The sequence below is a fragment of the Osmerus eperlanus genome, chromosome 2, assembly GCF_963692335.1.
Source record: "Osmerus eperlanus chromosome 2, fOsmEpe2.1, whole genome shotgun sequence".
In the NCBI taxonomy this organism is placed as follows: Eukaryota; Metazoa; Chordata; class Actinopteri; order Osmeriformes; family Osmeridae; genus Osmerus; species Osmerus eperlanus.
In genome coordinates, this window is record NC_085019.1 from 3,255,293 (window position 1) to 3,282,997 (window position 27,705).

The 27,705-nt window shown below is 43.0% G+C and overlaps 3 protein-coding genes across 7 annotated transcripts; 2 read left to right on the plus strand and 1 right to left on the minus strand.

Moving 5' to 3' along the window:
* Positions 1-1,525: 1,525 nt before the first annotated feature.
* On the minus strand, positions 1,526-10,156 carry LOC134006947 (integrin beta-3-like). The gene is made up of 15 exons (XM_062446063.1): positions 9,951-10,156; positions 9,023-9,108; positions 8,342-8,534; positions 7,925-8,177; positions 7,618-7,780; positions 7,358-7,519; positions 7,129-7,224; positions 6,914-7,003; positions 6,612-6,746; positions 6,070-6,499; positions 3,441-3,663; positions 3,116-3,216; positions 2,882-3,001; positions 2,192-2,358; positions 1,526-2,038 (listed from the first exon to the last, which is right to left on the minus strand). The coding sequence occupies exons 1-15, from the start codon at positions 10,102-10,104 to the stop codon at positions 1,973-1,975; spliced, it is 2,439 nt and encodes an 812-aa protein (XP_062302047.1). The 5' UTR covers positions 10,105-10,156; the 3' UTR covers positions 1,526-1,972.
* Positions 10,157-14,811: 4,655 nt separating this feature from the next.
* Positions 14,812-16,551, plus strand: rprml (reprimo-like). Its single transcript, XM_062446857.1, has one exon. It carries the CDS (start codon positions 15,163-15,165, stop codon positions 15,496-15,498), a length of 336 nt encoding a protein of 111 aa, XP_062302841.1. The 5' UTR covers positions 14,812-15,162; the 3' UTR covers positions 15,499-16,551.
* A 6,097-nt stretch (positions 16,552-22,648) lies between these two features.
* On the plus strand, positions 22,649-25,984 carry LOC134007336 (proline-rich protein 29-like). Of its 5 annotated transcripts, none has more exons than XM_062446751.1 (6): positions 22,846-23,156; positions 23,502-23,586; positions 24,167-24,282; positions 24,470-24,663; positions 24,945-25,015; positions 25,247-25,759. In XM_062446751.1, the coding sequence occupies exons 1-6, from the start codon at positions 23,076-23,078 to the stop codon at positions 25,273-25,275; spliced, it is 576 nt and encodes a 191-aa protein (XP_062302735.1). In that variant the 5' UTR covers positions 22,846-23,075; the 3' UTR covers positions 25,276-25,759. The 5 variants fall into 5 exon arrangements, with proteins under 5 accessions (XP_062302751.1, XP_062302726.1, XP_062302735.1 ...); XM_062446759.1 differs by having other exon boundaries at positions 24,948-25,015; XM_062446767.1 differs by lacking the exons at positions 22,846-23,156; positions 24,945-25,015 and adding an exon at positions 22,649-22,715 and having other exon boundaries at positions 25,625-25,984.
* The last annotated feature ends 1,721 nt before the right edge of the window (positions 25,985-27,705 follow it).

A 27,705-nucleotide genomic window follows, 5' to 3' on the forward strand; every position in this document is an offset into this window, starting at 1 on the left:
ATTAACACTTATATTTGTAGTACTTGATGCAAGTTGAATCTAACCATTATCACCAGCAACTGCTCAATTTAAGACAAGAAAGGAGTTTGGTAAATAGAACAGAATAAACAAGGCAACCAACTGCATTCAATAAAACATTTTATTGTACAATATGTCCTGTGTTCTTCCACTCCTTGTGTTTGTAGTGATCCGGTGATCTTCTGGCTATGATACATGTACAGCTAGCTAGACTAAAAGTGTTGCTTACGTAGACCTACAGTCTAGCTCCAACTGCATTTAGAATCTAACAAGCTTACGATAAACTAGCTAAAGCTGGCTATATAAAATACTACTAATAACAATTGATATGTGGTGGTCGAAATATGAAAAAATGCAGGATTTTCGTGAATTTACCAGCTAACTTGCTTCGGACCACTTAATTTGCAATTCATTGTTGCTAGCTCTACTAACTAGGCTAATAAGAGCTATATATAGAACACGTACTTTGTATGCCAACGAACACCAATAATTTGAACTAATTTGACAGACTATAAGCCAACTGACTTCTGGTTATGATACACGTGCTCTCTAGCTAGCTTCAGTAAAAGTGTTGCTTATGTTAGATACTAGCTAGACCTACAGTCTAGCTCTAACTGCGTTTCGAATCAAACAAGCTATAATCTTACGATACACTTTATCTAAAGCTAGCTATATGAAATACTACTAATAACAATTGATATGTGTTGGTAAAAATATGAAAAAAATGAAGGATTTTCATCAATTTACCAGCTAACTTGCTTCGGAGACACTGAAAATGAATGGGGTTGAACGGTGGAAAATGCAATGTTTGGAACTACAGGTCGCATGTGACATGCTTTACTTCCGCATTCCTCGATAACAATGGGAGTCTATGGAAGTGTCGCAACTCTCTTTTTCTGGTTTAAATGACGCTACCCTGCTTCTATGTTTGCGTTTCCAGCAGGCTCTTAGCCGAAAGGCATGTTGCTGCCCTCTACAGGTGGGAAAGACTAATAGCATGTCAGGCACTACGACATACGTGAAAGTAGAGACATCCAATGCAGCCGAACACAAATTCTCACAAACGCAAACTGGTGTTACTGGTGAGTCTTTTATTAATTTTTGACCAGCTATTCCTCTAATAAGTAAGGTGGCCGTAAATAAGGGAACAGGTGACAACCAAATTTGCAGCGGTTGGGCTAGACATAATACATCGCCTAATATCGATGATTTAATAAATGCATTATATTTATTAGCTAAACTGTTATATGTAGGCCTACATACTTTGATCAAGGGTCACGATTACAACTGCCTTTCTGGAAATTTGCTTTAGTTTGTTTTCCTTCACCACTATCAATACTTCTTCACACCTGATGATGGAGCCATTACAATTCATTTAATTCTTCAGTGCGAAACGGTTTTCATTCATCATTGATTGCATGCACACTAACGTTAGTGATTTTAATATAAAAATCACGTTGATTATCGACATAATCATATCATTAAAAACACCGACACAATGACACTATTGTTTTATTCTAATGTTTTATTCTAACTAATGTATAGAAAAGCCACATTTCAAGCAATGACAATTATTTAAAAACAGTCTTTGATTTTATTGGGTATATAAAAGCACAGTGCCAGGAACCCTCAATGCCTGAATTACTCCATTTACACAAAGCATTGTTTATGGTAAACTAAAAGTATGAGAAATGGTACTTGAAATTGTACTCTGCTGAATTGACACATTTGTGATTAATTAGAAGTGGAATACAACTTTAAAACCTTTTTCCTGTTTGCTATACACATCAATATCTTTCTGTATATATATATTTTTTTAACATAGTACGTGCATTTCTTTTGAAATCCGCATGAGAATCTTTACAGTAGAGTGTGCAGATAACACATTGACTGAATTGCAGTTCTCTTTCAAACCCTTGAGTTTTGACACATATATTTGGCAGTACAGGGGTCCTTAGTTCCCACGATATGTCACGTTGGAAAAGGTGGACGTGGCTCCTTTGTACAATGGATTGTTGCCCTGAAAAACACAATTGGATTTCACATGAAATAGTTTCTTCTAAATCAGGTATGTTACTCTGAAACAGAATGGAATTGTTCATGCAATAATAGATGAAAATACCCTTTTGAAATACATCTTACTAGTTTTTACTTTGCAAAGAGAACATCTTACCGTATCCCATTTGGCCTTGGCTCTCTCCTCCTCAAACTTGGCAAACTCTTTGCGGTCATGCATGGTAACAAGCAGCTTCCAGATAAGCAGACCAGCCAGGCCGAGGAACAGAATAGCTCCCATCACCGACATAAGAACCACCAGGACGTCAGCCCCTTGAGGGCACTCTGGAAGACAGGAAAGAGGAGACAGGAGATGTACAGAGCTGTCAACTATAGTGTCATTTGGCCCAATTATTCACACGTGAAAAATAAATTGAAAGGCTGCATTCATGTACATCAAGTAGAAAGAACTAGCATGGAGCTTGATAACATACAATAGCCGGAAAGACAGGGCAGTCTTATCAACGTCTATGTGACACAAACTGTCACTAGCACCATAGTGCCTTCACTAGTTTGTAAAGCATCCCCATCGGATGATGACTGAAGGTGACGCAAGAATACCTGCTCTGTACCTGCACAGCTGGAGCCCCACTGACACTAATATAAAGGCTCCTCAGACATGCAGGAACACACTATTCTTAGCCAGAAACAAGACCTCCTGCTGCATCTCCTGAAGTACCTCTCGGAATCTTCAGTTATATGCACACACACAGATAGGGAATATAATTCACACATGCAGTGTACTTTATACACACACACATGTTCACAAAATACATATAGATGTATAGATGCATAGATGCTCACTCACCTGGATCCTTGATTACAAACAGGATGGACTTTCCGCTGACATCCTCATAGTATTGAAATCGCTCAATGCAGTCATCTTCATCCTTATACGTACAGTTCACAGCGTTATTATCGTGGAACACTGCGATGGCCGAAATGGGGGGAAATAAATAATTTTTATTCAGGTGGACAGGAGGATGTGGAGAGGGGTGGAGAGGTAAAAGCATGTTCAGGCTCGTCTCAAATAAGTTCTTACCCAGCTCGTCCACCAGCTGAATCTCATCTCTGCAGATTCTGGGGCAACTCTTGTCCTCAAATAGACTTCCCCTCTTGAAGTGTCTACACTCGACACACTCCCTGCACACACAATCATCATCATCATCACCACATTTAGGAACTGAAGTGTTGTTGTGTTCATCATTGTAGTATTGTTTTGTAATATGGGTCTCATCGGAAAAAAATTGACATTACACTGAAAACGAATGAGAGAATTCATCATATCATCATTCGATTCAATATCATCATATTGAATTGAATCTCTTCAAACTTCCTAGTCATTATGAGAACATAAATGGCCTTACTTCTTGATGGTACAGGCATCAGGGCAGGTAGGACACCTCTCACAGGTGGAACCATAGGCCCCAGGCTGGGTACACTCACAGGCCCCACACACACACTGACCCCGGCCGCTACACAGCAGACCAATGCCGGACATGCAGGTGTCGGTGCGCGTGGAGCAGTTACAGTTCTCTCCTTTCCAGTCCGAGTTACACTTGCAGAAGCCACAGTCACACGTGCCGTGGTCTGACAAGGAGGGAAATGGAGAAAGTAGACAGACATTACCATCAGATATTTCAACACTGTGGACAAAACAAACAATACAGCTGTGCAAGTTTGTTATTAATTGCCCATACTATACAGTGTAAAGCTTTGAGCCTGTGTTCACTTGTATGTTTTTACGAAACTCGTGTGTGCGTCAGCAAGTGTGTGGCAGCATGTATGTACATGTACAGTAAGTATTGATGATTAGTCATTTAGAGAGAGAGAGAGAGAGAGAGAGAGAGAGAGAGAGAGAGAGAGAGAACTATAGTTACAACTGAGCACAAACAATAGCAGGAGGAGAGATGATCCCAGTCTTCTTCCCTCCCAACCTTGTGTTAGTACCTGTCTGGGACGACCACATCATTGCGCTAGGCCAGTTGAGTAAGAGCAATCACATGAGTACATTACTAATACCAGTTTCCTGGACAGCCTCAGTGGGAGAGAATGGACATGATCTTCTCTCCTTTAAGACTGGCGTCCATTGTTTTGTTACGGCAAAAGCACAAGATTTTCAAACCCTTTACTGATTCATTCATTCAGTCATTGCTTGTGTGTGCGCTGTATGTGTGTGTATTGTTATTTCATGTCAAGCTGATAATGAAACCGAAAAAAAGAAGTCACGCTAATAGATATCCTGAGTAGCTTCTGTTGATGAGAAAAAATGTTTAAATCTAGCGCTGCATGACAAATAACAAGCTTGCAAACATCCTTAAATCATTCTTACAAACAACTTTACCATCTCCGCTGAAAACAAATGTTTTCCCCTGTTGCCTAACTCTCCCACCCAAACAGTTTGTGTTTTACAAGACAAAGTGATCCACACTTCTTTTAAAGTTGAGCAAGACATGAGAGGAGCGCCCTATTTTTGTGGGGAAATAATCCTCCCAATTAATAGCAACACACAAGGACCACTGACACGTACAAAGTTTATGCAGTAGTAGGGAATGAGAGAGAGAGGCCGAGTGAGACAGAGGGGGAGAGAGCCTGCAGAATGCAAACTTTCCTGTTACATCTTGCCTGTTTATGTGGCCTGGGGACATACTTGCTGACTCCTGCTCTGCCCTATCCATGCACTAGTCTAAGACTTCCAAAAGGGTGAAACACACAGCCCTTGGCAGTCGAGGAAAACAGAGCTTGGGATTAGAGTTAGTGGTACTTTACCAGTTCACACAATGATCGCTACAGCTCCATAATCAGGTAGTCTACAGGTAGACTTCTAAAAGACTACAGGTAGACTTCTAAAAGACTACAGGTAGTCTTTTAGACTACCTGTATTGCTACAATATTGACACATAATTGTAAGACATTTCAGTATTTAAATGTCACTGCCACTAATGCCCTCACATAACCTGGTACATTGCAGCATACAATGCTTTATGTAACATACCATCAAAATCATTCTTGGAGACTCAGGCCTTCGTAAAGGGAAAGACTGTTTAGACATACTAGGTCAGGAGCAGCAGGGGGAACGCATGAATGTTAGACTGAAACAATAACAGACGGACCATCTCAGGGGCCGACCATGGGAACATCCTCATCAAATGAATGGAAAGGGTACACTGAGAGGCAGTGAAAACCACTTAACTAAAACAAAGCATGACTTCGAACTGAGAAACTAATCTTGTACTTCTCAATAGCAGCCCCTTCAAGTTACAACCGTGGTGAGTGGAAAGATAAACAAAGTTGTAAAAGGTTTACATATGCAACTGACCTGTTATCCTAACCCAACAATGTCCATTAGTATTGTATGTTAATATAAATACAGTGTATGATAGATTTCACTTTTTTATATTGTATATTCATTTAGCAGAAGTGTTTATCTAAAGCGATATGCAAATAGAACACAGGAAGTACCGCAAAAGATTAAGAAGTGCATAGGCCTAAAGGAACAGTCTGAACCTAATGTATGTGGAAGTTGTCGAGTATACAAAAAGTATGTAGGTGTTACACAAAACACCCACATACATGGCATGAACAAGCCTCAAGAAACACATGCTGATTGCAACTCTGGAACGTAATGGCATATTATGTTTCTGCCTGAAAAACTGATTATAATCAGTAAGACACATCAGTCTATGTAAAGAATATTTAAAGCAACAGTCAACTCAATGGACTGCATTTGTTCAGTGAGTGACTATTGCAGGGAGCATTATGGGTGTAGTGATCAACTAAGGAACTGCGAATAGTTGACAGACAAATGGAAGTCTGTTCTTTCCTGTTAAACATTGAGACAAGTAATGTTATTGGCAAACTGACAGATTTTAACACTTAAACAACTCACGTCTGAAAACTCCCAATGTTTTGGTCTATATTGAATCTAAAGTGAACAGTGTTAGAGCAAACAGCTTAGAAATGATTACCCACAGACCCAAACATGCATTCACTCACCTGAGCACAGCTTTCCTTTGTATCGCAAGCAGTTGAAGTCATCACACTCGCAGTACTTCCCCCACACTTTCCCAAAGTCAGAACGGTGACAAGAGCACTGTCCACAAATACAGTCGCCCCTCCCATTGCAGATGTCATCCTCAGGTTTGGGGCTGCATTTATCGTGGTCCGAGGAGCTGTATTCCTCCTCTGTACACTCACAGCGTGGACCCAGTTGCCCAGGGTTACACTTGCACACTCCACACTCGTAGGTGCCGTTGCCTTGGTTGCAGTAGGGGCTGTCCGCCTGAGCTTGGCTTTCACAGGAGCAGCCACAGGCAAAGTCTACCGTCACCTCCAGAGCATCCTTGAAGCCCCTCGGCTTGATAGTGAAGGTCCGTCTCGTCTCTTTTGGGCAGACTCTTAACCGAGCCTCGATACTAAATGACACCTGAGGAGAAGATTAAGTGTTGTTTAGAAATATATCACTGTTACTATGAGAGACCCTACTTTGTCTTAGGATAGGCCTTTGTGTTAAACATCTTGTAGAAAGCATCACTGACCGTGTCTCCTATCTTGAGATCACTGCAGGACTTGAGGCCAAGGTTGACCTGTCCGTTCAGGCAAGTGGCGTTGAAGGAGAGGGCTAGTTCCTCTGGCACGCCCAGCAGCTCCAGTTCCACCTTTGAGCGGATCTTCTGCTCAGCAGGTCAGGACACACAGTTAGGGGGATAAGCGGACCACGATAAAGCAAGTAGTGACAGCATAGCAATTCTTCGGAATATTCAGTGGTGCATGTCATCCGTGAAACCAATTAAGACCATTACTTTTTTACAATATGAACGCAGAGACAACTGTCCCTCACCTCATAGGCATTCAGAATGAGCTTGATCACATTTCCAGAGTCGCCAGACAATGTTCCGACGGTTGTCCCCGGGATAAGCTCGCTGTAGTTCTGAGGAAAAAGACAAGGGAAAATTCCATATAAACACATCCAGAACATAGAGACTGAGTCAGGGTCTTCTACAGCCCTATTCTTGATAGCGTAAATCTTCCTGGGTTTTATTAAAGCAAACCCACCGTGTAGAGAGACAATACATTGTTGGTCACAGCAAAGATCAGGTTGATGTTATTCTGAGACATTTTCTCAGACATGAGAGCCAGAGAAGGGTAGTCCTAGAGGGAAATTAAAGGCTGCCATTATTTCATGTGTAATACAGGCTGTATTATATATAGTCTTCCATTTAAACCCCTACTGGGTTACGAGTATTCTAATTCAACCAACTCAAGTATTCTCGTGCACACTCACCATTACAGTGCTCATGTCATAGTTGTTGTCCTTGTCGAGGTGGCACTTCCCATCGTTGGGCTCGACCAGGCCTGCTAGCCGTCCGTCAAGAGCTATGTGTGTCTCAGCATCCGTGGTAAAAACCAACAGGTGGGAGGAGTCCTCGCGCCAGCCTATCTTTTCCTGAGAGACAAGACAGGCGAGAGCCGTTCATCCACAAGAGTCACATTTGCCGTCTCACGTATTTTGTCCCGTTACCGTGTCGATGTGATCGTCCTCACGTTGCACACGAGAGCCTGGAGGATGCCGTCGAAGCCGCCCTCAGGACCGTCTCTGTTTCGGGAAATGTTCTGCTTGGCCACCTCTTCAGTAAAGCGAGCCACCTGCTCCGTCAGAGACAGCACGTGGCGGTAGCCAAACTGAGGCATGCACACAGTCTTGATTCTGTTACACCAGCCACCAGAGGACACAATTTGCAAGGGATATGTTAGAGCCATTCAATTCACACCGGCCAAGTAAACGTGTTCACAATGACCACATCCTAGCAAAGCCCCTCCTCTTCCAGTCCTGTGAGATCTCTCCACTCACCCTAAGCAGGGATTTTGGACAGCCTCCTCGGGGTAAATGTACATGTAGGGTGACAGGGGCTTGTCCACAAAGGCTCCAAAGCCCATGCGCAGTTTGCTGGTGGTGCGGCCCATTGCTTCAGCCAGATCATTACTCAGGGTACGAAGACGAGCCAAGTCGTCCTTCATGGAATAAGATAAGTCCATCAGATAGTACAGGTCTACTGGGTAATCTTCCACCTGCTTCACCGAAACAGTGAATCTCCTGGCATCATCTGAGTGGGAGATTGCAAGGGAGGGATGAAGGGAGAGAGGTGAGGAGTAAAAGGGGAGATGCAACACAAGAGGAAGTGAACAAACATGGAAGATACCCCTTAGGTCCTTATCTGTAAAACCCAGGGCGCATTGCAGCTCATAGTGTGGCCCAGGTGTGCAGTACCTGGTCTAAGAGTGAGGTGGATTTTCTGCGGTCTGATCTGAGTGACATCATCAGCGGCCCCTGACGCCTTGTCACTGAGCGGCTTGTCCTCCTGGATAGTGAGGATGCTGGTGGGGAACTCCAGGGCCTCCACTTTACAACCTCCATCCAGCAGGTTCTTCTTCAAATCACAGCGAGAAGCACTAAACTCCCTCTACCCAAACCCCCCCCCCCAATAAACCACACACACATAAAAGAACAAAAATTTAGCCCACAATCAACACTTTCATCAAATGGTTGAAAATATTTAAAATACAATTGTAATCATGTTGTTTGAGTTTAATAACAAATGTTTTAGTGTACAACTTAATTAAACACATAACTCACACCACAAATCATCATTGCCCAATGATTCCATGTTAGGCATCACACATGCAGTGGCCTAATGCCCACAGCTTAAGCCTATTACTGAGTGTATTCAGTAGGCTGCATGGGTGTGTTCAACAGGTGAATTTGTTTCTCAATAACAGATTGAGAAATGTAGTCTAAGAAACGGAGCCTGGCATGACAGTGTATTTGTGTGTTAGGTCCAATAGGTGGAATGCGGTTGGGGTAATTGCTTCAGGTCCTATCACGCCGTTAGAGAAGACACGATTAGACTGAAACACCGTAACGTGAGGGTGGTTGGAGGGTAGATCTTACCTCTTGGGAGCACCAACCACAGCTAGGGCTGATATCTAAACATTTCCGGCAGGTGCTCACCCCTCGGGAGGTGCAGATATTGGAACCTGAAATAACCCCATCAACCATTAGAAAGTCAGAGAGGCACTTACGCCTAGATTATAATATAACCTTTGTTATTAAGTCGCTCAACACGATCTCTACTCCCTTGCTTGCCCACACTGGCCGTTCAAACTTATAGCCGAGTCCAAGCATGCAACTACCTCTCAGTCGTAATCACAGCTTCAGCCTACTAAAAAAGATAGCTTTTGGGCGGCATTATAAACGGAGTCGGGAGTTTTCACGTCGGTTACGGTAAGTTGCAGGATGTTTGGAAAGTCCTAAAACACTGCACGTCAAATGTTCTTAACAATGTCATTGTCATATTTCCCAAGAGTACAGGATACCTGTTAAACCAATTTACAGCAAGGCCACAGGAAGTTACGGGTCCTAAATCGAGTCAAAAAGTGTTTAAAATCTTATCTGTCCATAAGTTCCTTATGGACTTGTCCTCTAGGTTCCAGAAAGTGGGCTACTCAATAAAAGCTGAATATGAGGAATACATACATACATACATACAATAGGCTTCATATTTCATGTAAATTTGTCAAAAGTGTGTTGACATACCAAAGGTGTGGTCAATGTTGGCATCAAGTCACATGAATTAGCGTTCCCTTATATGGTATCAGGAAAGCAGTTCAGAGACTGTTTTGTAGGCTACTGAGTCGCTCATAAAAAAGTCTACCACGAAATTTAAGTTACATTTCTATAATCTACAGAGGAAAAGGTATGATCAATTCCTTGATTAGACTTAAATTTGACCGTAGCCTACTGTAAAAAGGTCCCAAGGTTTCTGTCAAATGATAAAACAAATAAAGTTTCATACCAAAATTAAGAGAAGTGAACTTACCATAAACTTCTGATGCTGTGAACAATGTGAACAAAATCCACAGACTTTCTAAAAGCGATCCCATAGTGCAATGCCTGTTTGAGACCGAACTGATCAGTTGGACCTGTGCTATTTGAGCGTTTTGTCCACACCCCACTGTAGGTAGGTCTCCCATGCGACTACTGGAATCATCCTAGACAGGGCAAACTAAGACACAACCTTTTCGTCGTCGTTGCAAAACTCACCGCAAACTTATCTACGAAAAATGAGTGTGATGTATTTGTTAACGAGTATACTTCCCCATTACTGAAAAAAAAAATACTATGTAGGGCCTATTCATTTTTATACTTATTATTGGGGCATTACAAACAATTTACATGTTGCCAATAGGCATTTATATCATAAAGGTAAGCAGCAAACCGATGTGTAGCCTACCTGAGAAACGTTTCTGAAGTCCAGAATTATGCAGTAGAGCCCTCTAGTGGCCAATAATGAAACCACTTTTACATTTATATTTTAACGGTACTGCAGATGAGCAGACCTGTCGGCACACATGGTCATTCGGGAAATTAGTCAGAATCAAATGTATAATTATAAAAACCTTTGTAAAAATAGTTTCTTCTTTTCAAATACAATTTCAAATACTTTGCTTAACCGAGTTTGTTCTCATTTCAGTTTAAATTAAATGTGTACGCATGCACGCAAACAAACAAACACACACACACACACACACACACACAGACACACACACACACACACACAGAGAAGAGGACCACCTGGACCATGTGCATTCTATATATTTATGAGTCCAGGTGGACCTCTTCAGTGTGTGTGTGTGTGTGTGTGTACATAGGTGAATGCTTCTCTCTTTCAGGAAGATACATTTCCAGCCTGAGTTCTAAGGTAAGGTCTCAGTCCACATGAATCTTCACTGCATCCGTCCCGTCAAAGGACTGTCATTCAGGGTATGATAGGGCATGAGAAAAATCGTTTGCTATCGAAATGGGATAAATAAATAAAGAGTAAGCGAGAGAGAGAGAGAGCGAGGGTGATAAAAAACAGATTAGATCAATGATGCGACTGCCACCCGTCAACCCTGCAGAAATTGAGTCGTGGTGTGGAGTTAGAGAAGCAGACAATGCCTCCCTCTCTGCCTCTGATCTTTGCGCTTGTCCATTTATTGAATCACTATTTCTCTCCCCTACCTCTATTCTCTCTCTCTCTCTCTCTCTCTCTCTCTCTCTCTCTCTCTAGCTGGTTGCTAAGATACTGCCACCAGTGTTCAGGAATTGCAGTGAGGAGGGCTGATAGAAAAAGAGGAATAAATAGATAAGCTATAATACCTAGACGGCGTGCTGGCATTAGGCTCTGATTGCTCCTAGCAGTAGGTGTGGGGATAACACACTCCATGGACACCTAATATTGTATTGTTTACTCATGATTGGTTCCGTGGCCCCATGTTGTTCATATAGCCCCCCCAACCCCACACCCAAACCCCCCCCCCATCTGTCTGAACAAATTGCATTTTGGCCAGAGCACGGCTCACATTGTGCTGGGTGAAGAGCTAAAGAGAAGGTCAGATGGCACCCAATTAAGAATAGGAGCAGGAGGGGCCTGGCTGGGCGTGAGGGGTCCGGTCCCAACCCCAGTCTCAGCTCGATAAAACTGCAATAAAGCTCCTGACTGGGTCTGAGAATGCAATTACATCAAGTTTAGATTACCTCTTCCAGTTCATCCTGGTCCTCTACGATGGATTTGACTTCATTAAATATACATCTCTGTGACCCTCTGTGAAGGAGAGGGGTCGAGGGACGGAAAGGAAGGGGTTTTTATTACGGAAAGGTTTGGCTATACCTTATGGATTTGAACCCTATTTTTCTCACATGGCGCGGTGTGTTTGTATTGTCATGTGACCTGCTGGAGCTGGCCTCTTCTCACCTGAGACCGCCTTACCCCCAAACAGGTGTCCCAGAGGTAGCAGCTAAAACAAGGATGCCGTCAAAGAGGGATTCAGCACCGAGGAAAGAGAGGAGACATATAAAAGCAAGCGACAGTGACGGTTTTCTCTCTTTCCACAGGTGCCTCATTAAAGTCCATACAGTACTTTGGCACCTGCTCAAATACTGATGTGTCACGCCGAAAGTGGAAGAGAGTAAATAAGGAGTGAGAGAGTAAAAGGTTGGAATGAGGATAGAAAAATGCAAGGAGAAGAGGGATCAACATAGAAGCTGTGGCAATGAGAAATGCATTGATCAGTGAAAAAGAATGGGAGAGGCTCTTTTTCAAAGAAAGACTGCATGAGACTAAAACAGGAGGCAGAAATAGCAATTCATTTAATTAGTCGCATGAAATTCTAATTTACTGCCTACAATGCAAACAGACACACTCAGTAAAAGGTGGACATCAGCTTGCACGCACTGTACACACACACACACATTCAAATGCACATACACACAAACCAATGCAAAACAAATTAAAGCAATGAAGCCATCATCTCCTTGAAATAACTTTAACAGCTAATGAGTGCATATTGAGAGGTTGTTATAGGGCAGTGCTTTCTGTGTGTGTTCGACCCAACGTGTAATTAACAACTGCGTTTGCTTGTCTGTGATTAGGAGTCCCACAGGTGACAGCCGCCCCCCCCCCCCCCCCCCCTGAAGCTCAGACCATGCCCTCTCTCTGTTTGTCCCTGTCCTTTGCTCTGTAAAGCTGTCACGGTGTCATCCCCCGTTCCGCTTTACTACACTTTACTACGCTTTCTCCGTTTTACTGTTCGCCATTTTTCCCTTACACGTCTCTCCCCTCTCCACCAGAAGCAAGCACACTGAAAACAGCCTTTACATGCTTTGATCATCTAATAAAGGGTTGGCTTAAGGGGAATCTGTTAGACTAATTGGACAGGAGCTATGTCCTAAGACTCTCCCACTAAGGTGCAGGAGATAAAGAAGATGTGTGTGTGTGTGGGCGCGGAGGGGCTTCGAGATCCCTGTGTCCAGGTGAAGTAATAACCTGTGTGGTGGCCCTTAAAGACAGAGGTGGGGGTGTGGGCTGGAGGGAGGGAGGGGTGGGGCCAAACACCTCCCTGTTGCTAGGGGATGTCTTCACTTAGTTTGTGTTGCTAGGCTGCCAATTCCCTTGCGCTAAGTGGAAACGTTTTCCCTCCCCTCCGTCCATGCACACTCCATCCCCTCCCCTCTTCTTTTCTCAACCAAAATAACTTTACCAACCATCTGTCTCCATGCTCACACATCTCCTGTTGCTTAGGAACTAGTGTGAGACACATAGGACATGTCTATATGTGTCTCCATAATATCTATTTCTATATTGAGACATAGTGGGATTCAGGATAGGCAATATTAATAAACCCATCCCTGACATCGGTGACTTTATAACACATACGTCATTGAATGTAAACACTTTGGAGCTGACAGTAAACGCAAGGCATAGCATATGGTTTTCTACCTGTCGAGATGGAAAGGCATGATAAACAGTATGGCCTGGCTTAAGTGTACTTGACACGCGCAATCATAAACTATATTTAACTATAGGGAAGGGAACTATAGAGAAGGGAAACTGTTATATGGTATAACTTTAGAACCTACATAAAGTAGCAATAGTCATTGAAGATTTACTTCACTTTGATTCGTTTTTATAAAAGCTTTCTGCGCTTTGTAGCATTTAAACAGTGTAGTATTCATAAATAGCCTACTTTACTTTGCGGATGTATGTATTAACGGAGGGATCAACATTCAAATCCCTGTTGCTTGAAAATGACATTTACGCAATATTGGTTTATACACAGCAATGCTATCCGCTATAAATAGATAAAACAAGCTCAATAAAAAATGCTAATAGGATTATTGGGCCTTGTAGAAGAGAAAACTCTTCACTGCTCCTCTGTTATCAGCCAGTGATTAATGAACTGTAATTGATTGTCTCCCAAGCTAATGAAAGTCATGTGCAGTACTAATCATTGTTTGAACAGACTCTTGTCAGTTTGCAGTTGAGAGAAGCTTGTATCCACACATCAAGAGCAGCTTAAATTGAGTTAGACACCTTTGCATGTTGACAAACAAGACAATCTGTCTCTGACCTTCTATATTGTTCCCAACAAAGTCTTTTAAATACTTCACAAGGACTTGTACATTACATATTAAAGTGAATGTGCCACTATTGTTGGTGGCAGCATCAATTTCATATCATGCAACAGACTGCAATTGTAAGGGCAGTTTAGACCATTTGAAGTGAGGATGGCAAGTTGTACAGTATAGCTATGTCAGATTTAACATTGTGCTCTTACCAAAGCACTATAAGGACGGCAAACAATACTACAGGTCTACTCCCATCATGCTGGTAGCTAAACCCACATGCATCCATTCTGACAGAATTGCCATGTCTATTAATATTAATGTGAACTGTTATCAGGGATTTATGGTGCCCTTGAAAGTTTTTTTTTTTGAATAACACATTTCTGTGTTAGGGTTAGACATGTGTTATTTGAATGACACATGTCTATCAGTTGCGCATTGCCATCTCCAGTGAGGCAATCTCAGTCACCAGTCTCAGAGAGTTGAAGCAAAGAGCTCCAGTTAGCTGAAAACCGTTCAAACTCAGGTGTATTACCACACACACCAATTCCATGCAGTATTAATGTGATTCTATGGTTCACCACATAAAACGTCTATTGAAAGATAATATGTTCATTTCTGATGATGTAAGAATGGCAAGTAATCGCTGTTCAAATTAAAAACGTATGCGTAATCCAAATAAGTGGATTATCGTGCAACAGACCTACTTCAGACACCTCCCCTTGTGGGGAACAATGGTGTGGTCCACGGGGAACTCATCATCACTTTAAAACGCACCAGAGACTTGGCACAAAAGCGCACACGAAGGCACAGTGCACAGAGGGGCAGTCTCACATTTCACAGGACGGAGGGACGATTTGCGCTGTCAGAGCTGCTCATAAGTTGTGTTAAGCACTTTTACCGGCAGCACGGTTTACGGGACTCAGTCTGGGAAAGTGGTGACTTTTCAGAGGCAATACAGACTACGGAATGACAAGTCAGTCCTGGCAATATTAACCAAGAGGAAAGCATTGTGTTTCTAGCCTATTTCACTGATCGTTTTTCCCACATGAAGCAAAGTGTAACTTCGAGACAGGATTTTGTGGTGAAAGTCTGCTTAGTGGAACCGTGCACCCCAACATCAGGCTGCTAACAACCACGAAGAGATGAACATTACATTCTTCGACCCAGTCGGGCTGACCCAGGGCGCGCTGTTTAACGGGAGCCAGATTCTCGCCGGTACTCTGGTAAACTGCTGTAATGAAACAGACGTGGCAACCAATGACGGTGGTTCGCTGGTGTTGCCTCCAGACGAACGAAAACTCTTCATCATGCGCGTAGTGCAGATCGCCGTCTTGTGCGTCTTATCGCTCACGGTAATGTTCGGCATCTTCTTCCTTGGCTGCAACCTCATGATTAAATCGGAGAGTATGATTAACTTTCTGGTAAAAGACCGGAGACCTTCCAAAGACGTGGAAGCGGTAATGATTGGACTCAGCTAGTCCAAAACGATGGGCGATGGGTGTGTTGCGCACGGACTGTGGCCTCACCATGTACCATACGCCTCTCCTAGGCGCTCTGTTTCTTGGTGCGACGATGATATGCAAATAGTATTATTATCTTAATATTACGATTGATTCGAAACTACCAATTTTTCTTGAAGAACAAATGTGCTCAAAGAACCAGCAAAGTATTGTTTACATGTGTGTGATATGTTCACCGAAAAAATATTTTGCTTGCCAACTTGAACAAAGTAACTAAAATGTTTACATGTTGTTAGCTCGAATTCAACAACTTTTAAATTAAGTTTAGGAACGAATGTATAACATTCCCGACCACGGGGCATGTAGTAAGATGCGCGATTTAGTGTCAGGTGTCACAGTACTTTAGGCGTAGATGTTCTTGTATTTCTCATCCAGATTCGTAGTGGCATGTGGGTTAAAACACATAAGGCACAGGAATATTGCACGTTTACCAATTAACTCCATCAATGTTTACACTGTGTAGGCTATTTCCGTTAAGCATGCACTGCTTGGTCCGTGCGTGATTTTGGACCAAATGTTTTTGCACTTTTCGTAATCAGAAAATACAAGAAAACAATGCTGCATGGTTTTTGTATTATACCACTCTAAACAAATGTGCAGCATGCTTCGAATAAAGTAAACTTGTTTTGTTCTGCTTATTGTCTTCTTAATGGTAGCCTGTGTTTGACACTATAGGACAAACTACTACTGTCTATAACAATAGGCTATAGCTTAATCCTATTTGTCCCAATATTCTTTTGCGATTACTTGCAAGTTCAAGATGAACGACCACCACTGGGAAATGATGTGACATTTTATCTGCGAGGTTGGAGAAGTTGTTAATGAAAAATGTATTTCAGTCAAGCAACTGTCATTTCATAGCTCAGATAAACATAGACCTTTAAAAATGCATGACGCAAGGCTTCTACACTTACTATGTCTCACTGGCACCTTAGAGACACCAAGCTGTCTCGCCACCCTCAGTCAGATCAACATACATCCTTGAATAAAAATACGTTTCTGAATTATTGAAGCAAGCTATACAAGTGTTTTGCAAACTCCGTTTAAAGCATGATACGTAGTGCAACCTGTCATCATTTAACTGACTCCTACATACAGGTAAAGTAAGTGTACATTAATCAGGGAGTACGGTGGTCTCATAAGAATGGTTCAATTTGTCTGTAGGCAAATTCTTAAATGTGTCGACCTGAGAGCACTGTTTGTGTAGGCTTATGCGCTATCAACTGACGTTTACTTTCTGACTGCAATTAAGATCCCTGAGGTCTCCCTCTTCACCTCATCCACAAAGGCCTGACTGGACTGGATGGCTTTCATCCAGGCTTGACATACTACTTTCTTACAAATGGAATTAACATTTGCTTAAGGTTCATGTTCTCTACACCGTTATAGATGGATTGACTTTCCCTGCTAATTTCCTTAAAATTCTTTCTTCCAAGACAATCTCTCGCCTTTCTCAACTTTTATATTAATTTGTTCTTTTGTGTTTCATGACAGTAGCATGCTCATCTATTCCATCTCTTTCTACTTTTTCTTTCCCCACAGCTCGTCGCTCCTTCTCTTGCGTACTCAGAAGCAACAAATGTTCTCATTATTATTTCAGCACTTGTCAGGAGAGCTGACTCTCTTGGGGTAGATTAGTCCACACACACACACACACTCACACACACACACACACACACACACACACACACACACACACAGTCACACACACACACATTATGTTTTTTCTTCCATACCCACAAACAATTTGATCTAAGATACCAACAATAAAACAATACCAACACAACTGTATTGTATTATTATTTAACAGAAGACATAATTACATTGTACATTTTGTCTTTATTTTTTATCATAACGTGCTCCGGAAAAATTATTTCTACCATATAACCCTGTTAACGATGACCACACAAGTCAAAATATTATCTTTAGCATACATTTGATTGGGGTAACAGATTTTTTCAAGTTTGTTGACTGAAAGAATTGCTGATTAGTGATTACTGATTATTAGGGGATGAATAGTATTGTTTTGATATAATTGTTTATGCAGGCTAGTGGGCATTACCTTAAAAGCATTTTCTATATTCTTAAAAGCGCTATCTGCCTGGAGAATTTAATGCTTGGAGGGGAGTCTAGTTGGAACAAGACTCAGATACATATACTAACAGAAAACTACAACAGAAGAGATGACGTCAATGGTAAAACACACTTTCCTGAAAATATAATTAAAGCTTTGTTACAACGCTTAGAGAACCTCAATTAGGCATCTTATAGACAATAGACACTAATCAAACCTGTCATATTTAGTTCTGAATGCAAACAAGGCATTAAGGAATGACTGATTATTGCAAATCAGGACTTATTTACTGATTGACGAGAAGTAATTAGATATGCAAATCAGATGATGATAACTGGTGTAAGATAGATAGTGAAGGTCTAGTACAAAGTGAGTAATTAATAGGCGTAATGCTCATTTGCGTGTTGTGTTTACAGTTTGGGTGTCATGAGCATAAAATGTTTGTGTTCACCCTTCTACCCTGAGGAATGAAGCCTTCGTTGTGTATCGCTTGAGAGAGCTATATTAGCTTTTCATGCAGTATCAGGAGTGACCTTTTACAACATAAACCACACTGAAAAGAGTGAACTATACACCTGCACTGAAAACAATGTCAGAAATAATCATGATTAAGCCAGCTTTGACATTTAATATTTTCTGTAACCAAACACCAAATCTCCCTAACAAAAAATCTTGACTGAAACTCCTTGGGATGTTTCTAGGTGTTACAGGCATGGTAGTATTGTTTTTGTTTTTTTCACCACAGGGGTAAGAGAGTTTTACACAAATTTGACTTGTCATAGGGAGAAGGCACCATTGGCCAGAAACTTCTATCTAATCCAGGGGTCCCCCTGGATTAGATAGAAGGCGGGCCGAATACGGCCCGCCCACGCATTTGGACCGGCCCTCTGAACAATGGCAGACTTTTTTTTTATAAAAAAAAAAAAGATTTCACACTGATACGTAAGTAAATGTTTTGAGTTCAATAGCAATGAATATGAAAAAAGGTCATTACAATAGTAATTATGCTCTTTTAATAGTTTATATACCCCTTGTACAGATTTATGGTGCATAACAAAATAATAAACTAATCTAGCATAATGAATACATTTAAAATCATAATAACATCTCCACAATATTACTGGTAGTCACTCCGGCCCATGTAATTTTCTGTTACAGACCGACCCGGCCCCACATTAAAGAAAGGAAAATTATCTGGCCCTGGCAGAAAAAAGTTTGGGGACCCCTGATCTAATCACTCCCTCTCAGCTGACTCATTTTCTGTGGAGACGCACAGCCTTCTAGAATCGAAGTGGCCTTTCTAAATCCAATTCAATTCATTTCTAATGGGATGTCTTGCATTCAAACGGAAAAGAGGGAGACACTTGGGACAGTGCAATCACACCACACACAATAGAGATGCTAAACCGGAGAAAAACAATCTCCACCTGACTGATCCCCCATAGCATTCTCATTTAACAAATCTATTAAGGAGGTATGCTGTATGAAATCCTAAATAATCCTAATCAGTTAAAGACAGACATGCAAAGCCACAAGTCACGAACACATGCCACACACACACAAACACAAACACACACACAAACACACACACACACACACAAACACACACACACACACACAAACACAAGCAAGCTGTGCTGTCACATTCTGCTGCAAAGAGCCATTACCTGCTCAGTCTTGAATGTAGCTGTCAGTATGTCAATGTTCCCTTCCACTCCTCCTCCATCATCTTTCCACCTCTGTAAATGGTGTCTCTCATTCTTCCCTTTCAGGTTCTATCCCCCAACTCTTTCCCTTAAGGCACAGCCAATCAACGTGAGCAAACGTTTTAGAAGTGTAATTATGGAGTGTGTGCAAAGTGTGCTGGGTTAAACACTATGCACACTTTTGTGGAAAGGCATGAGAATTGGGAAATGTAAAAAAAACGCACAAAACTCCCCCCAAAACAATCAGCTATTTCCTTTTTCTCATTGGATGTTTCTCCTGCACAAGTTGGCTTGAGGCTCTGAGGTAATTAAGAATGTGTCAAGGAAACTGATTTACTGTATGACTCAGGCTCTCAATTTTACACTACCCCCCACCCCCACTCCCATCACACCCCCCACCTTTCGAAGGAGAATTATTAGGTTTTAAATCAATTTTGTCTAATGCCACTTTAACCAAATCAACGTTTTGAGATTAAAACATTTTATCACTGTGGCTCGTTGTATTCATAGGCCTGTGGCACAAAAGACAAATCAAATCGGGGCGTCAGGTGGCTGAGCGGTGAGCGGTGAGGGAAGCGGGCTAGTAATCTGATGGTTGCCAGTTCGATTCCCGGCCGTGCCAAATGACGTTGTGTCCTTGGGCAAGGCACTTCACCCTACTTGCCTCGGGGACAATGTCCCTGTACTTACTGTAAGTCGCTCTGGATAAGAGCGTCTGCTAAATGACTAAATGTAAATCTCCAAGAAGGACAAGGAGTCAGAGACTACACTGACCCCTCTTTTGATCTCTGTTTCTACATTTAGCCAAGCCTTTAGCCTTCCAGGTCAACCCTGTAGCTGAATAAGCATGAACACACTCTGTTAAAGTTATGTTGCAGGTGGATTGTATGTTTAAATCTTCCAGCAAAGTGGTGCACACACAGTTATAGCCACTTGCTATTTTGAGACCCCAGTGGCCTTTCATTCGCAACACTGAGGCCGACTCAAAGGACACAGTCTCTAACAAGAGGAGGTTTTGTATATTATAATGATAGCACTGCTAGTCGTTACCGACCGAGAATATCATGCAGGACTGAATTCTGACGCTACGACAAACAACAATGAAAATGAGAGCTTAATGATTCCAGGACACAGACAATTGATAAAAGAGTTCACCTCTGACATCACTATCCCAAGAGTCCAGTGGGTTTCATATCATTGATTTAAAAACACCTGTAATGAGCTTAGGAATAGGAAGGCATACAAACACAAATAGTAGGCAGTGTTATTCCTGCAGCAAAGCTTCTTAGCCCTCACTAACTCCACCATCTCGCTTTCATAAGACCAAATGAAAGATAATTGGTGTCTGTGGCCAACTCAATAATGTTGTATAAACGAGCTTAGTGTGTGTAGAGATGTGTTAATTGGCATACGTTTGTGGTGTGTGGGTGTGTGCGATGTCTGTGGTGGTGGCATGGGTGGGGGGGAGTCTCTCCAGCCTCTATCCCCAGGGTGTAAGAGAGAAAGGGAGGAGAAGGGAGACATAGTCACAGCCTTATCTGCAGCCGCTTTTGCCCATCCCTCCCTCTCCCTCCCTCCCTCCCTCCCTCCCTCCCTCCCTCCCTCCCTCCCTCCCTCCCTCCCCCTCTCTCTCTCTCCCTCCCTCCCTCCCTCACTCTTTCTCTCTGACATTCTCTCTGTAAAGGTAAGCCAAGACAGTGGACTCACAGAAAAGAATAACAGTCCTTGTGTCAGCCTGTTCTGTTAAACCCTGCACCCACCCCACCCCCCACCTCTCACCATCTTTACCGTTGCCCACCGTCTCTTCTCCACGGTGTCTCCGACTATCTATCACATGCCCTCACTGTCTCCAATGTTCTCCTCCAGCCGTTTATGTCTCACCCCCCATCTCCCTCGCACCAGAGGCAGGCCCACAGACAGGATGTAGCAGGCTGATGAGACTCAGAGGGGGGCTCCAGGTCCAGGCTCAGTTGATTGACCAGAGATCAGCCTGAAAGAGGAAACAGACAGTTCTTTAATCACACCACACTGACACACCGTGTTCTGTGTCGACACTAGTGAAACGATCCAAGAATACCTTGCAAGTGCGTTTGTTTCTAAAGTTGCGTGTGTCTGCTTGTGTATGTTTGTGCATGTGAGCAAACAGTAAATAGAAAGTGTAGTTTCACTGTAAATATATTAACAGGAAATATAATATAACACCAACCGCTCATTCTTATTCCCTCTGATGCACACACACACACACATTCTCTCTCTCACACACACACACACACACACACACACACAGTCACTGAAACCAACACCCAAGGGCTGGAGAGCAGGGTAGGGTTGCCATAGGAACCGAGAAAGGTAATGGCCATGTTCTTGAGCACATGCCGCAGGGGGTGGGGGGGACCAAAGGGGGACACGGGTGGGGACAGGGTATGGTGACGGGGCGAGTTGAGTCAGACTGCGGAGTGGTGAGGAGGGGTTTAACGACTCAACATTCTCAATCACTGTCTCAGCCAAGTGGCCAACTTTCTGTGGTGACAATACCGAGCAACAACATCACCTCTGTAATAGGATAACATTTACAGTAATGTGTTAACATTTACACTGATGCCATTCCATTTTCCCTGATGTATTCAGTGGGGGAATGGAGTTAATCTAATAGTGTTGGCTGTGATGAGGTGCAACGCTGAGATCCGGTCTCTGGTCCAGAGTTTCTTCAGGACTCCTGCGGCATGAATAAATGATCACTAATGCAATGAGCCTTTTATATCAAATACAGCACGGCTTGTGTGTGTGTGAAGGAGATTGCTATATATCATTGAATATGACTGAATAGAAGATAACCGAATAAGCAACCCTAACCAAGCTAATGGTAATGTCTTGACAGCTTAGTTCTGGTACGGTTTACTGGTGCATTTTAGGACACAGCCCACGAGACAGAGAAAAGTGAGCGACAGAGAAAGTAAGTTGTTGAGAAAGGTTGTCTCATAATGGGCCTACTGCAAACTGAGTGTGTCGACAAACTGTGACTATTTCATAGACGGAAAATAATTATAAGTTGGATGCATGTCACCGGCCATCTGTCGATGAGGATGCTTTCTGTGGCAAGTAGCCTATGTTTTGTCCCCTCACATTGTGTGGGTTATCACCTGCTACTGTTGTTCTTTCTCTCCTTCTCCATACCACGTTCTCCAAATCGCTTTCTTTTGTTTCACATTGCCCACACGGTGACAAGGCTTTTTAAAAATAGAGGCGATCTTTCCAGATTACTGCGCGCGGCGCATTGATTAATTACAGTTTGAAATGCGTTGGGGGCGGAGGCCTTGGCGTGGGAGATGTCGACAGGAAGGAGGAAACTGAGCTAGTATAAGTCAACTCGCTGAATGGGAGCAGAAGTCTATAAAGTAAAAAACGCAGTTACACTGTCTGTAGAAACTTAATTTAACACCACAGCTAGGTCCTATGCTCCTGTTTCCTGCTTCGACAGGCTGTCTGCAGGAATGTTTGCAACGACCAGTGGTGTGTGACTTAAATTGTGACCCGGTCAAACGTGCACCCAAAGCTCGACACATGCTTTCTTGACTAGACTTTTCTATAAATTATGAAGTCGAACACAATTGTCTAACTGTGTGTATGTCTCAATGCACTTTGCCCGTCACGCAAGGCTGTTGTTTGAGCTCTGACGCCTTGGCAACTTCAAACACACTCGGCTGTCAGGCTTGTCAACTCAGCTGGGGCAAGTATCAGAAAGGACTTTCTACTTCATGGCATGGACTGATGATGCTAACCCACTATTTCAGCTGTGGGACTCAGACACTCAAAATGTGCACTTTTTTCAACAATCTGTAAGTAGTAGGCCATACTTTCCTGGCTTGGGTCCGGACCGTGAAGTTTCAGGTCACTACGATTAGTCTCGACACTTTCATAGAGCCTACTGAATGCACTGTATCCTTTGCTAGCGTGAGGTTGGGCAAGTATTAATATACGCTCTGGGAAAGGCAGTGCAAAAACGAAGTAAAAGCTTCCATTTAATATTGGTCATTATCTGAATCGCTGTCATCTATCCAGTGAGTGGTGGCGGGCAGATATCCTCTCTCGGAGCATTTCATCTAAACAACGAATCTAGATATAGAAGATTCTCTACCGCTTTCCTGGAGGCGAAGTCTCATTACCAGCCTATCTGTCCCCAGGCGCCTCAGCAGCCTACTATCCTCCAGCAGCTCCCGGCAGCCTCGCCTCCTGCAGTCTCCGTCAGGCGTGGCCACATCAAGGAGGGTACGTATGGCAGGCTGACTGGCCGCTGAGAAGCTGTCAAGATAAACCCACCGAGTTCCACTCTCTCTGCTTCTCCTTTACTTGACTGTCTGTCTGTCTTTCCGTGCATACAAATTCATTTATGGCTCAGTCCTTCTGCCTTTGTGTAAGAATGTGTTTGTGTGTGTGATAGGGTGCGTGCTGCCTTAATTACTTGATACTAATATATTATTTTAAGTTGGCTTACATAGTATAATTGATAGGGACAGTTTGAAATGTTCATACATCTTCTTGCTGAATGTTGCATCACTGTCACTTCTGTCAACTGGTGGCCAATGACAGTATTTTCCCACAGGTGAACATCAATAATTCATCAGGTTGAGCCATGTCCATAAAAAGAGGGCAATGTTTTTGTCAGGTGATCCAAGTTAACAACATGTGAAAACATAGAAATAGTGCAAAGATTGAAGACTGACCGACTGAATTGAATGCACTGTACGAGGCTTGTTATAGCGCTACCGTGGGGTTGAATTGTGTTACAGAGTTAGTGTGCGCAGACATTTCAGTGTCTGTAATGATCATGTGTCACTGTTGATGTCAGACCTTGTGGAGCTGATGATGATTCAGAATGCCCAGATGCACCAGGTCATCATGAACAACATGACCATGACAGCTCTCAGCTCATTTGGATACTCCCATCCCTCCTCTGCCCCCGAGGTACTTTGCTCACCCGAAAGGCATTCTGAACCTAAAGTCTAAATGCACTCCTATGTGAATTATTCAATGATCATTCGACTTGATGTGATTACTTATGGCAGCACTGAGAAACCATGTTAATCATACCACTAAGTGCAGGGGAGGCTGGAGAGTTTGCAGGTGAACATGTTTTCCTCCTGATCTCAAGGCTACCAGACACCCGGTGATCGTGCATGAAGAGGAGGAGGACCCAATGGTGTACCACCACCACTACCAGCCTGCACCCTACCTACCCTACCCAGCTTGGGCACCCCCTGTCCAGCTTCCCCCTTCCCTGGTCTACCAGACCCCACTGGAACCCCTGGAGCCAGCCACAGCACCCCCCTCCCAACACAGGAACAGGTGACGCACATTCACGACACTCCTCTGAGTATAGAGTATAGAAAGCAACACAAACAATACATGACGATGCCTTGGAGTTATTTAAATTTAGTCATTTAGCAGATGCTTTTATCCAGAGCGACTTACAGTAAGTACAGGGACATTCCCCCCGAGGCAAGTAGGGTGAAGTGCCTTGCCCAAGGACACAATGTGATTTTACACAACCGGAATCGAACCGGCAACCTTCAGATTAAAAGCCTGATTCCTTAACCACTCAGCCATCTGACCCCTATGTTATTCAGAAGGGCCGTCCCCCCACCTCCCCCACCCAGTGCAACCAGAACCGTGGGGGCAGACATCCCCCCCGCTACAGGTACGTACACCCCAGCAAGCCTCACAGACAATCAGCCCCAAAGATGGTGTCAAAAAGGATGGTTGTGGGTTACGGGTGCTTATGACAGTCCTGAGACTCATAATGCAGTTAATGGCGGTGCTGCCAGAGATGCTGATTGGCACTCTGCTGGTGATAACAACACTGATGTTGACCCAGGTGTGGGTCAGTTGTTCTCATCAAATGCTTCTGGTTTCTCTCATGTCTGAACAGAGTACTACGATGCCACAGAAAGAAGATAGTTCAACCGGAGGCGACAATATTGGGTTCCTTCTATCTGTGACTCTTTATTTCCTTAGTGTTTGTCTTAGTGTAGAGGATACAATTATCTAAAGTGTCTGCTGACATCTGCAGTCGCAATATCCAGCTGTTATCATGTATTCCTATTCAGAAGAGTAGCGTGAGATTTGTGTGAAAATGTAATTTACATTTTAAGGATTTACCATATGTATATGTTAATCTCAGTTAGTATTATTTTATTATTATTGCATCATATTATTCATTGCTTTGTCTATTGCGCTTTTTCATTGATTTCACTGTGTTGTGTTGATTCACGTCTATTATTGAAGGTCAGTCTTTTATCTGTGTCAGTTTTACTCAGGAGAAGTCAGCAGTTTTCGGTGCAGCTGTGAAGACTCTATATGGCCAGGCCAGAAAGGGAGGCTTGGGTCAAGAGGGGTGGGGCTTATGGCTGGAATGGGGAGACTTAGGTCAAGACCTGTTTATGGCCTACTTCTAGATACATTTAAGACTTGCATCTGTTACTTAGGCAAGTATTTCTCTTCATCAGATGCTGTCAGCCTTTTTATGTGCATTGTTTTGTCTGATAAGACCTCTGGCCTTCATGCCCCACTTGGCAACAGATGGATTTTGTGCATTTGATGTTGTCATATTCATGTTTGGCGTTACTCTCTCTCCTCAGCTTTGATTAATAAATGTACACATCCAGAACCTAAATCAAATTTTTCTTCCACAACTGTCATGTGCATTGTCACAACAATTCCAGCAGGGAGCAGCAACATGTCTGGCATTACACACAGTAGCACAGCCTTCAATGATTTGGAGGTCTGACACTTATTAACTATGTAAACAATTTCAATGGATTAATTAGCAACCATTCTTACTGTCTCATATCAATATTAGTGTGTCTGTGTTGATCTGAATTTAAACAGTGTGTGTCTTTGTGCACCTTTCCTGCCATGACCATCCTAGAAAAGCCTATCCTGTTTGGAGTTATATAATAGCTTTTTATGGATCACTTAAGAGCACACAAAGGTATTAGAGCTCCTGTATTTTGACAGGAGTTCATTGGGACTGGGGCTTTCTGACACTGCATACCACTGTGTGACACCACATAGCAGACTTGACACCATTTACCTTCTTAGCAATGTTGAAAGACAACTGAAAGCCGAGAAGGATTACAGGAGATGAAAAGTAAATTCAGTTGTCCGGCTGGAAGGTGACTACATACACTAGAAAATCCAAGGTCATTTTCAAAGGAGGGTGGTGTATTAAAGCCTTGTCCAGTAGATCGTAAGGCAGATGGACTGAAATGTATTTGTTGAATCAAGTGGTAGAAGGTTTTGTGTCCAGTACATGTTGTGTTCACCATCCTAGTCAACTGAAATTCTTTGGCTGCTAGGGAACAGTGTTTCGTGGCTTGGCAGCTTCTGGGTTGGATTGTGGAAGTCGTGTGTGTGTGTGTGTGTGTGTGTGTGTGTGTGTGTGTGTGTGTGTGTGTGTGTGTGTGTGTGGAGGGGGTAATATTCTAGTTAGGGCATGAAGGCAGAGGACAGACAAATGATAGAACATTGTGATTAAGAGCTCATATGAGCAGGTCAGGCAGCAGGAATATTACTGTCTCTCCTATATGGCAACATCAATGTTTACCAAGCTATTAATACCTAAATCATCAGATCACTGCACTAGAAGCACAAGAGACTGCCGCAGGGATCACATATTAGAGCAAAGGAGAGGGTCAAATAAAGAGAGAATAAAGAGTACCAAGGCATGGAAGAGAAATTAAAACTTTTATGCCGGGTTGAAAATAACACGGAAGAAAGCAGGAGGGAGGGAACGTGGTGGCTGGGTTCAGACTGCCACAGCAGGGGGGACGGTACGTTCTGGGCTGAGAGCCCACAGAGGTGGCACTGCGGAGGACCCATAAAAGATAGATGAGAGGCATGAAACGGTGGAGAGTGTGTTATTGAAGAGAGATATGAGAGTGTGGGGGGGGGGGGGGGGGGGGGGGAGAATATCACATCTTGTTCCCAGTAGAGCTCTGATAAGAGCCCAACTCAGACGCCCATCCTCCCAGCACACTGTCAGGTCAGTTGACACGCCCCATCCAACGTCTTCAACATTCCACAGTAACATAAGGACTCGGCTACTCCGTGCTTGTTTAAGCATTTTTTCTCTCAACACGATGCCTAAATCTGTATGCTGTGACTCTTTGACCCAGATCAGCTGTTGCTGCCTTCACTGAAGCCTCTGGGGGTCAGATCACGAGCCAGTCTTGTTGACTGCAGATCCTCACTCCGCCTTACATGACATATGTACATACGTACGTGCGTCAGTGATTGAGTGTGTGTGTGAGTGTGTTTTGTTTGTGAACCTTTAATAGTGTGAGATATAAACTGAACAGCACGTCTTTGAATGTCGTTGATGTGATG